The 12,968-nt window shown below is 30.9% G+C and overlaps 1 protein-coding gene across 1 annotated transcript in view; it reads left to right on the plus strand.

Moving 5' to 3' along the window:
- The window catches only part of LOC126745278 (uncharacterized), a 148,898-nt gene extending 144,819 nt beyond the window's left edge, over positions 1–4,079 (plus strand). Inside the window, exon 17 of the mRNA XM_050453040.1 lies at positions 27–4,079. Coding sequence (XP_050308997.1) covers positions 27–93 — 67 coding nt within the window. The 3' untranslated portion in view covers positions 94–4,079. The remainder of the gene's footprint in view (positions 1–26) is intronic.
- Positions 4,080–12,968: the final 8,889 nt, after the last annotated feature.

Consider the following 12,968-nt stretch of genomic DNA (forward strand, 5'->3'; position numbering starts at 1 on the left):
GTATTAATGATTATAATTTTTTTCAGAAGTGAAGCTAAAACAAGTTTTATGGGAGCTAAACCTAAAGGGTGGTTTGGAGATATAAGCAGCTGAGTTTATACTTTAAGAAGAATCTTGATACATGTATCAAACTGCCATTTTTTACCTGTAGAAATATAAATTTGATGCAACAAGAAAAATTATACAACAAAAATTATTTTAAATAAGTTTGGTAAAATTAATTTTACAATAATTTATTAGCATGTAATATAATAAAATTAATTATATAAAGAAAGATGTTTTATGAAGTAGCAATATTATCGGTTTTAGTTTAAATAACATTTATTGATTTTGATATGGGTAGGCAAATAATTTTAAAAGATCTGATTTATGAAGTAATAAGACTTTTTTGGTACATTTTTAGAGTAATTATATTACTTAATAAAAATTTAGTTTTTAATGACGTAAAATTGTCGGGATATGTGCTGTACTGTAAATAAATATAATAATTTCATATTTTTAGCAACTATATATATGTGCACCGTGACCTTTCAGTATAGGCCTTTAACTTTTTTACAAAATCTATAGAGTTTTTATAAAAATTAAGTGCTGACTTTTTAACTTTATTTTTATCAATAGGGTGTTTTGTTTCTTGGATATTGATACCAACTTGATTTTTTTAAACGGAATATCTCATATCATTAGTAAAAAGTTCTTCTATTTAAATATATCAATGAACATTGCAATATTGCTTATACCGTTATGTGCCAATTGAATGCATAAATGATTTAATTTCACTTAAGCTTATAATAAATATGTCGCATTTATGTTGTACCCTTCTGGCACATTTAGACATAGCATTGAGCGGAAAGTTTAAACAATGCCTAATTGTTTAACTGTTGTTAATATTATTAATATAAAATGTTAGAAGATTTTTGATTTGTCATGAAGTAATATTAAAGTTAATTAAATTCAGTAATTTAGAACAGTCAATTTATATAAGAAAAGGAGGGATGAATTTACCCTTTTCGTTGTTCTAAGATTTGCAAGTTATTACTAATTCTTATTTTATTTTTTAAAGTGAATAGCGTATACATATATTATTAAAGTTTTTCTAAACTTCAAATATCTTAAGAATTTATTTTGAATTCTTTTTATTGCATATTTATAAAATGGCTTCCAAACTAAGACTGCATATGCAAGAATTCACTTATTATAACTTATATAAAATTGTCTAATATATTGATTAAAAAATTGATTTGAAAAATCTCTGAGAGTTTCTTACAAAAAGCCATATATTGCAGATGCTCGCCTCAAAATACAATCCATATGAGATATAAATGAAAACTAAGTCAAAAACTACTTTAAATTTAAAATATAGCACATTGCATTGTGCCGTGTCAACCCATGATGGGAAAAGCTGAATAGCTCATCAATTGGTCCAGCGCAACTAAATCTATCACCCTGTTACTTATTTTTAAACACAAAACATTAACTGTTCTATGTAATTATCTCTTTTGTTTTTGAATAATGTGCATTTTTTCTATTGAATATACCGTAAAACGTACCGTTAACCAACCGCTTTACTATTATAAAGATTTCGTAAGATTCTACCAAACATTTTCTTGGTTGTACTTTCCTAGTTGAATACTGTTTATATTTACAACTGACTATATTTACAAGAAACTAAAGTAGAATTTTGATCGTCTCATATTTAGCACTCATGTAACTGAGTTCAGGAGCTCTGCAAGGTTGTCTTAGTATTTAGGACTGTGTCTCATGGTTTTATAGATATAAAACCATGAGATACAATAAATATATTAAAATAACGCAATAAATTATATTATAAAATTAATTTATTGGTAATTTCGATAATAAGTTAGAAGGTGGAAATAACTTACATAAAGGCATATAAAATAATAGCATGTCTATTTAAAAAACAAGCTTTATTTCAGTAAAATATTGTAAAGGTTAAGCATCAGTATTTAATGTCCTATATATTTTTGAACAAAGACACAAAATAGAAATACACAAAAAAGAAATAAATCAACGACTTAGTTTACTAATTAGCAATATTATTAGTTGTTACAGCTACTTTGCTTTAGCCACCACACAATTTTAAATATAAGATTTTTTAAATTTTTACAGAAAAAATAGAAATGCTAAATTTCTTTTAGGAGTTATATGCAAAACTAACCTAATATAAAGGGTATTTCATTTAAAATAATAAAGTTCTTATCCATCTGTAATAAACAAAACACCAATGTCAACCATACAACAAGGTATAAAAATAAAACTTTGTTTGAAGCTAAAAGGTTTGGCACTTAAATCTTTTTAAACACGCTATAGATCTTAAGATGGACCCCTACTTGAATGCCCACCGTGTACATGTCATAATGTAAGTCCAAAAATTAGGAGTACTTGTTTCTTTAAGGGGATAATTAGATATGTTACGTGAAACGCACTACTGCGTAAAAAGTAATTTGACGTTTAATTTATATTTGTCAACAAATGTTTTGACGTTTTTTTATCGTAAATTCGTTTAAGTGCGTAAAGTAATTTGATATTTTTGTAATGTTTTCTCTGGTAGTAGATTTTTTCTACTACCAAAGTGTGTATATTACACGTGTATAAAATTCCCTTTTTTTATTCATAGGATAAAGTTTCCCAGTCATCAAAAAAGTCTCATTTTACACACTTATTATATAAATGACTATATTGTCTTAGATACTAGAAACATAGCATAGACACGTCATGATTACTATACAAAGCAATACATATGGCATATGTATAGGTATTCCCCAATCAGGAGTTTGTCAAAATATATGAACATACATATATTAAAAATAAAACAATAAACATTAAAGTTCAGTTCTAACACTTATAAAATTACACAAGTTAACAGTTTTTAGATAACTACCTTTTGTTTAACAATAAATTTAAACTGACAAAAAATCATCCTTTTATATGCATATACATTATTCCTTTATATAACCAGTTATATAAAGATTTTAGGGCAGAAATTTAAGAGCAGTAATCAATTATTTGGTATGTTGTCGATTCTTGAAATTGAACAGATGCAATACTGGTTTCGTAAAGAAAAAGTATGGGCAGTAAATAATGCCACTATAAACCGAATTTAATTTTTTTTTCCACGGTCATTGAAAGATTCCTTTATCATTTACATGTTTCTGTCATTTTAAACTTATAAACGTTAATATATTCGTTTCTTTTATATGTAAAAATAGTGTTATTTTTTTTAATTTGGAACGTTTAATACTCCTCGGCACTAACTCATTTTATTATGACACAACTGCAACATTTAAGACTAAGAGAAAGAGGCTCCCTATATTTTATACAATATAATTTTTTCGAAAAGAATTTCTTTTATTATTAAGCATGAGGTTCAGTACTCTTAGTTTATGGATCTGATTAAATTAGTCTATGTAATATCTAATCCGTCGACAGGTAGCACAATGTCCAGTACTGTACTTAATAAGATTTAATTTTCTTGTAACTAGCTGTGATAACAATAGTTGATTAATGCTTAAGAAGCAATGTCTAACACTTTATCTTTGCCTCTTCATAACTCTAATAACTTATTATTAACTTTTTCACTATGTGCATGGGAGGACTCAAAGGTAAAGTTATTGGTGTTTTTGTCTATTAAAATTTATTGAGCATAATAATAAAAAGCAAGGTTTTACTTTATTATCGCGTATTCAATTTTACACTGAAAAACTAAAAGGTCAAGCATCTTTTGGGAATGGAATGGGTTTAAATTTATTTTTTATACTCTTGCAAAACTATATAATGTTGAGTATTTAAACCAATTGATTTTTTTTAGTAGAAAAATATAAACAAAATTTAGTTAATGTTACGACTTTTTATGACTGCTTTTTATTATTAATAATAATTATTGCTATTTAAAGGTGTTGGTATATTAAAAATCGGGGCTTAAGCTATGATCTTGCTGCTCATATGCATTTTTTATTTTTTAGTATTATAATAAGTATTCCTGTATAATTATATTATGTTATAAGTTTTGCAGTATTTTGTAAAATTATTAAAAAATAAATAAGTAAATAAAAATAGTATAATTAGATTTATTTTATTTCTTGATACTTGTCTCTCTTATATATCTTTTTTTTATTATTTCAAACTGCCAATAGTAACGGTTTTTGTTATGTATTTGATTAATATGCGGTATTTTAACTACAAACTTAACTGAAAGATAAATGCATATAGAAACTGAAATTAAAATGAAAAAAAGAACAGAAGCATTTACTCTGATTCATTTTAGGTACTCAGCTCTCTTAGACTCTCAATCTGTCTCGTCTCATTGAACACAGAAAATGGACATGAAAATACGCATGAAATAAAAATAAAAAATAGGCAGTGCACCCTCTCAATAATAAGTTCGCTTCGAATGATTCATGTAAAAAATATTGATCAAAATTTTTTTAAATAAATATGTATTTTTGTGCAAATCCAGCAGTATCAGTAGTAGCTTTATTAAAATTTCTTGAAAATAAGTGATCAGAACAAACTCTATACAGGGAGTCCCGTAATTAGTTGGACATAGGTTAATGTAGGATACCTGACAAGAAAATAAACCGTTTGAGCTCAATATCGCTTAGCAAAATGTTATTGGTTTTCGTTCTACAGGGCGTTAAAACTAATTTTTTACCAAACATTTATTGAAATATTTTGGAATCCACTGGACAGATTAATCTAAAATTTGGCGTACTCTTATTATTTGGGATGAGGAATACAAATATAATATCTATTTTACCATTGCCACTAGATGGGGCCACATACAACATTGAGTGATTAAAAAGTCATAACTTTTTTGACCTTCCTATACGTACAGTTGCGAGTGAAAATAATAAAACAGCATTTAATTTTAGTCAAAAAAGGTATACTTCTTTGATCTCCAAAAAGTAGACCGTTTTCGAAATAAACGCATTTTTTTATTAGGTTACGTATGAACACTTAATCTAAAATTTAATTAACGACGATAAAATTAGAAAAGGCTGTTGATTATAATAATTGTTCAAAATGTTCACCCTCCACTAGGACACATTGTCTAATTCTTTTATTTAAATTTTGCCTGACTCCAAACAATGATTCTTCTTGGGCACTGATGGTATTGACTCCTTCCACAATCTTTTGCCACAATTCCTGACGGTTATTTATTTTATTTTTATACACAAGTGATTTCAAGTAGCCCCAGAAATAAAAATCTAAGGGATTAGGATCGGGACTAATATTTATTGTAAACTCATGTTGAAAATGGTGTTCTTGGAAAGCATGAGGATTTTCCATCGAATAGATATGATTGTTACGCCAATTAAAAATACCTCTCCTTGTGAACGTGGCTTCATACATAAATAAAATTTGATTACAAAAAAATGGACCATTCAATTGGCGCTCTCTTAAAAATTGACTGAATTGGAGTCTTGCAGGAAAGTCTTGAGGAAGAAGATTTTGAACTGGAGTGAAATGATACGGATACAGTTTTTCTTGGCGTATAATTTTGGACACCGAAGATTTCCTTACACCAGTGGCTGACGTCTTGTGCTGGTTTCGAGATTTTCGATAACATGCACCAAAATTTCATCTTCCATATCTGCTCCAATTATCCTTCGTCTTCCCGCATTTACGTTTTTTCAACGAAATGAGCCGGTTTCGCCTAATCTATCGTACAACGCTTTAAATGTTTGATGATTTGGCTGCCTTCTATCCGGATACAGATCTAAATAACGCTGCGCTGCTCTTCGACTACGAAAATTTTCTTGAGCATATACACATACCATATCCCGCATATGAGCATTAGAAAAATCATTATGACGCGGCATTTTTAAGCGAAAATAACACAACAAGAACACGAGCTTTAGCCAAATTAAAGACTTACTTATTAATACTTGTGCCGCTCAGAGGAAAAGTGGTATATGTCAGTATTTTTTAATTTTTGAGTTATACCATTAATTATGTTTCTACTGATCTAATATATTCAGTCGAAATTTTAACTTAGCTAAGATAAGAGCTTCCTAACGTTATTCCTCTCAACATAATGGATTCGTTCGCTGGCATAGTGGTATAAGTCAAGGCACCACGCTGTTCCGATGTCGCGCCAGGTCCTATTAAACTCGCTTTTTCTTGTTTAGTCAGGTTTTTTTAGTGTTATGGTACGTAGTGTGTAGATCAGTTACTGTAGCTAAGAAAAAAGATATGATAAAACTTCTTCAGTGGATTCCCCGGATTCAGCATCAGTTCTTCCTGGACTTACTGACAAAAAAAGATGCTGTTGACAGTGGTCCATTATCCGATTCTGATGAAGATTAATTTATTTAATAACTTGTTCTTACTCTCCTTACTGTAAGTTTAGTATGTAAGATAAGTAGTAGTAATGTTTTGCTCTTCAAGCTCTATATTTTTTGAACACTTTTATTAGTAAAAGATATCATAGTAAATGTACTACAGCTATTTTTTTTTTTTGGTTCATCACTTTTGTGAAATTTGGTTAACTTTTACGAGGAAAAGTGATATAACTCTCCAAGTTAACCCATTTTTCCGCTATGTTTTTGAAAAAAACTTACTGGAAGAATGACATTGGGCGGCAAAAATCTAATTAATGGGTGCAATCAGTAAAAATGTTTACCATATGAAATTTTAAGACAGGGTTATTATAAATATGTACAAAAAAGTAAAGAATATGTTACTGTGATTTTTTAATTCATTCAGATGCAAAATATCAATTTTCTAAATTTCTACTTTAAGGGAGTTTGACCATTTTTCCGCTGAACGGCTCACTTCACCTTGGCAGGTCGTAGTTATGATGTGTTCATTCTAGGCAAAACCTACTTTGTAAAACTCCGATAATAATTTGTTCATACGCAACCTAATACAAAAATGCGTTTATTTCGAAGACGGTCTACTTTTTGGAGATCAAAGACTAGAATTAAATGCTGTTTTATTATTTTCACTCGCAAATGTTCGTACAGGTAGGTCAAAAAAGTTATGACCATTTTAATTACTCCATGTTGTTGTATGTGGCGCCATCTAGTGGTAATAGGAAAATAGATATCATATTCGTGTTCCTCATCCCAAATAATAAGAGTACGCCAAATTTTAGGTTAATCTGTCCAGTGGAGTGCAAAATATTTCAATAAGTGTTTGGTAAAAAATTAGTTTTAACACCCTGTAGAACGAAAACCAATAACATTTTGCTAAGCGATATTGAGCTCAAACGGTTTATTTTCATGTCAGGTATCATACATTAACCTATGTCCAATTAATTACGGGACACCCTGTATATAGCTCCAAGTCTAAAAAAATGTACATTGTAATACATGTTTTTCTTGTAATAGGGTCTGAAGTAAATTATAAAAATCTTTTATTACTGGTTATCAGAAGCCTTTAAACTGTATTTATTTAGGAAAATTCTATACTCTATTTCAGAAGTGTGTAGAGCAATAAAACCTCATTAGGTATGCAAAAGTGGTACCTGGTGATCCACCAATATTTTATGCCACTACCTTAGTTGGGTATTAGTTTCAATGTAAAATTCTTTCTTTTCGTTGATTGCAGGTAGTGCCACCCGGTTTTGGGTCAATTTATGAGTTTTGCCCATTGTTACCCACTGATAAACATTGAAAACGGTTCGCCAAAGGCGTGCAACTGGGACTTGTTTTTTACCTTATAATTAATGTACTTAAATGCTATTTTATTTTAGAAAGTTACTTTTGTTTAAATGGAATAATATATTTTTTTCACAAATTTATTGAACATAATATGTAGAGTAAAACAGTTGAAAATGTCACTTTTGGATCTGGCACTTTTTGAACAGTGTATAACAATTTTAAATTATAATAGATTGTAGTCTTCTTCGTCATCTGACGAACTGTCATCACCTCTTGGCATTATAATTAAAGGATCGACTGTCTGATCGATGAGGTTGTCAAGATCCCACATTTTGTCCTCTTGCTTAATTACATGCTGGACTGCTTTTCGCCAATTCTCTGGTGTCGTGTTAAAAGTCGTGTTTTGTCTTGCTACAAATCCTTTTACCTGCGCCCATATCAGTTCTATAGGATTTTGTTCGCAATGATATGGCGGTAAGCGCAGTACAGTTATATTATATTTTTCGGCTATATCTTCCACGGCGTATTTCATGAAACGAGTTTTGCGTAAGTTTGCTATTGCCAGCAGTTCTTTTTTTATCAAATTTGCTTCAAACGCAATACCTTTTGCAGTCAGCCAATCGATAATTTCTTGCTTTCTCCAACTTGAAGTTGGCGTCTTCTCTATTCGCCGTGAATGATAGCTTGCGTTATCCATAACCACCACCGAATTAGCCGGAAGAAATTTTATCATTTCACCAAAATAGTCCTCGAAAACGTCTGAGTTCATGTCTTCATGGTAATCTCCTGTGCGAGTCGACTCAAAGGTTAGCAGACCTTCTTTTAAAAATCCCTCTTCGCTTCCAATATGTGTGATTATAAGTCTTTTTCCTTTTCCCGAAGGTACTTTAATACCCGTAGACAGGCCTTGTTATATTTTTTTTTTTCTAAAGTGCAATAAAATGGAATGATGGTGAATCGATGAATGCCAAGTTAATCAAAAGAAAAGAAGTACTAAAAATAGTGAAAGTTTATGGCCTTAAGAGGGTCTCCAAAAGTTGTTGATGCCCGGAGGAACTTAACCCCTCTTACCTGAAACGCCCAGAGAAGGAATCCTTCACAATGCTGCTAGCTCAAGCCGATGTGGGTTCTAGCTTCTTTCTCAACCAAATGAACCAAAATTTTTTAGGTAGTAACTACCCAAGAGTTACCCAACTAAATGTCAAAATCAGTATGGCGCCACCAAGTTTTGGATTTTATATAATCCCAAAGGACGCCCAATATTTATCAAAATTTATTTAGGCAAGTTTAAAACGAAACTTGGAAAACAAAATCAAAGTCAAGTCGGTATACACTATTGTTTCCAAATTACCTATGATATTCTAACCTACTCAACTCAAGTGAAAAACAAAATAACAACAGAAAATAACAATTTATTTAAGTCTTGATTATCACAGAGAATTATGTTATGTTATTTATCGTTCAGAGGAATAATTATTTAAGTTGGTAATAAGGAACCACAACATCACACAAAAAAAATACACAATCAAAGTGTGGTTGTCAAAATAAAATAAATTATGTTACACCCAAACCTTTTGGGGAATGAAACTTCAATTAGAATTAAACTAATAATTTACATGGCCTGGTATATCCCGCCACGGACATTGACCTAAGCAAAAAAAAACTGACAACTGTTGAAGCTTCCCCACTTAAAATTACCCTTTTATTAGTTTACTCTAATATTTACTAGCTAATCTGAGAAAATTTGACATCTTAGGAGTAATCTGAAAATAAATAATATAACCCAAGTATATACTCGTAGTACTACGAAGCCGGCTGCGTCTTACCTCACAGGAGTCACTTGTCACATATATATGTACTCTTATCAGTAATATTCAATAATAAAATAGCATCGATTAAATAATGTCAATAAAATTTTAAATAAGCTTATGTATGTATCTCAACTCAAAAGATAAAAGTTGTGATAATAAAAATAAAATAAGTGAATAAAAAAAAATGTTATGTTGTGTCACCTAGCTCCACACACAGCAGACTACTTCAGATTCGAGATTCTCCCAGACATCCAATTCCCAGTCAAAGAAAAACTGCAGGCTTCCAAGCCTCACCTCTTCCACTTCACATTCACAATACGCCAAGCTCTGGTAGTGGTCTAGGTTAGACGTTAGCTCACAGTTGTTTAAAATCTCCTTCTAGATTAGAGCCAGTAGAGTACATAACCCCAAAACGAAAGCACCATGTTGCATGAAGAAATCAGGTCCGTACAAAAAAAATCCGTCCAAAATCCATGTTATGTAGCTCTAGTAGCCAAAAGAAAAGAAAAAACCTATACTATCAGTATAAACGATAAATTCAAGAATACCTACTTGCTAATTAAATTGTCCCCTGCCAATGCCAATCAGAACCGCTATTTTGCCGATGTTCGAGGGCACGTGAAAAATTATTAGGTTTTAAATCGCCATAAAGGCCAGTAAATTCAACAAAACAACAAATTATAGCATTACGCCCAAAAAGTTGATTTACTATCACCACATTTAGTCAATTATATCCCCATATGGGTAAAATTCACACGAATTTCAAAAAGAACTAAAGCACTCTTCACTTCATGACGGCGGTCTGGGAAAAGGAACGACCGCAGAGGTCAAACCCGTATTTAAGCAATCACGCACAAAGTGTATTGCCAATCGAAATATATAACAAAATAACTTAACTTTTTTTATAAGTACCATAAAACCTTTTATAAAAAATAAATAACAAAATTTGTGGCCCAAGGAAGTTGGCAATGAAAATATGTGTCACTATGACAATCAATTTCGATTTTGCCTAGACCAGCAACTTCTTGCTATCTTCCAAGAAAACTAATATTTACATTAGATAAAAAGAGACAAAAATTAGATAGGTCAGTCCGAGTAAAATCAACCAGCATATCTGGTATGGTCAAGCCAAAATCAGATATTGTACTATGAACAGTACAACATACACAATAATTGTACATGCCCAATTAATCATTATTCGTTATAAAATAATTAAATAATCAATATGGGATATAATTTAAATTCTAAAATATTTCTTTAGTCCAGAACCGGGTTTTATAAGAGTATAAATAAAATTTCATTAACAACCAGTACAATATGAAGCTGAAATGTACAAAACTAAATGTGTCCTTAAAAAAAAAGAATACTGTAATTTGAAATGGCTAGAGAACAGAACTATGGGTTACTTGGGAGGCTATTACAGAGAGGGCATTACTAGTATCAATCATTAATATTTGTAAAATATCTATTTTGAAAGTATAACTGTAATTAGTGCTTTTAATAAAGAGTATAAAATGCCAATTTTAACCTGTAACAGCCTTCTATGAAAGCTTGGCGAGCACTGGTTATATTTTTGTCTTGCCACATTTTTTGGACTATATAACCTTCGTTAATCCACGTCTCATCAAGATAAAAAACTTTCTTTTGCTCCCTGCGGTACTGCTTGATACTTCTCCAGTATTGTCGTCTCCAACAAACAATTTCGTCGCTCTCCAGTAAAAGTGCTTTGCGGTTATGCTTTTCCCAGGCAAAATCCATATTTTTTAAAGTTTTCCATAAAAGTTTTCTACTTATCAACGGAATACTGTCATCTCGGCCAAGCTCCATTAAAATTTTGTCTAGGGTGGGTATTTCCTTTTTAAAATAAAAAGAGTGAACTTTTCTTCGAATTATACATTTAGAATTTTTATCAAGGACTTTTGTAGGTCGTCCTGGCTTTTGCTTGGAAGATTCCACTTGACCTGCTACTTTTCTTTCCCGCAACAATTTGAAAATGGTGGACTTTCCAATTCCACTCATTCGAGAACATTTTTCAACAATTTCTTGCACAGTAAAACTAGGGTAATCATGTTTTATGCAATCATGTACATTTAAAATAATAACTTTTTCACTCAGCGATAGTGGAAAATTTTTAGTACATCTTTTCGTTGGACTGAATACCTCCATTTTTTAAATATTGGGATAATAATATTGTGATTACACTACAGCGTAGCAGTGACTACTAATGTTTAAAATATGATTTAAAAGTATTTATAGTCTGTATATATTACCTGACCCCATTTTTGCATGTTACAAAGCGTTAAAAGATAGGAACCTATACAAAAGGTCTAAAAGTATTTATTTAGTATTTAATCTCTTTCAAAATAAAGGCATTTAATCCGTGAAAATTAAATTCATAAATATTATAAGTACCTGCGCCTATGAACTACCACGAAATGTAGCCAAACAGAACGGAATTCCCCAGTTTATTGCTCTATACACTTCTGAAATAGAGTATAGTCTATTTTTTGGTTGTGAAAAAAAATTAGGGGTCGAACATTTTGTAATATATTTGAAAAGTAAATACAATAATTTAAATAAATATAAATATTTGAAAGGAAAAAGCAGACCAGATCTAACCCTATCAGGGGTTCGTGGATGTTTCTCTCTAACCTGGACAATAAAACCACAGCTGTAGAAATCCAAGAGTTTGTGGGAACTCCTTTAGTTCAGGAGTGTTTTTGTGAGAAGATCAAAATGCGTAAGGACAATCTATTTACCTCTTACAAGATGGGAATCCTGAAGCAGGATAAGGAATTCATAATGAATGCTGCATTTGGCCAAAAGTTATCAGGTAGCAGACCAAAGCAGGTGGAATAGCTCTAAAAATTTTAAATTATAACCTATGCTCTCTGAGAAACAAGGTAAATAAGCTCGTAGTATATACAGCTTGTCACAATGATCATCTATTTGTTCTGGCATACAACAAACAACATACAATATTCCATTATTTATTATTTGAAATAAATTTTGTTAAAAACGTCTACCTAAATATTTCGACGCATATTAAATCGATACTCCAAAAAAAAAACTATTCCAAGGCAACTTTAACCAATATTTCCTCAATGGATGGTCGCACAACGCTAACATCTATATCGCAAAGCAAATAACGTATAGCGGGTTGCGTCGATCACAGACGATTAGCGCGAGTGGACGCGCGCATTTTTTACTGGGCGCCAAACGCAAAAATTTTTTTGAATCGTGATGTGATTTTGAAAATAGTAGAAAATGAGGGTGTGTGAATTAAAAAAAACTTGTTTTTAGCAACAGAAGTTTAGAAGCAAAAGTGAATATTAAGAATAACGGACGTCCTACGCCGGTATTAAATATAAATTTAAAAAAAAGGGTGTAAAAGCGGACTCAGTTTTACCCATAAATTACGTTTACAATAAATTTTTGTGGTTGTGCGCGTGTGACGAAACTATTGCTTTTTTTTTGTTTGTTATTTGGAGTTGAAAAAACTGGACAAAGATTAGAGTTTGAGATCTTAAAT

Source organism: Anthonomus grandis, chromosome 15, assembly GCF_022605725.1.
Source record: "Anthonomus grandis grandis chromosome 15, icAntGran1.3, whole genome shotgun sequence".
In the NCBI taxonomy this organism is placed as follows: domain Eukaryota; kingdom Metazoa; phylum Arthropoda; class Insecta; order Coleoptera; family Curculionidae; genus Anthonomus; species Anthonomus grandis.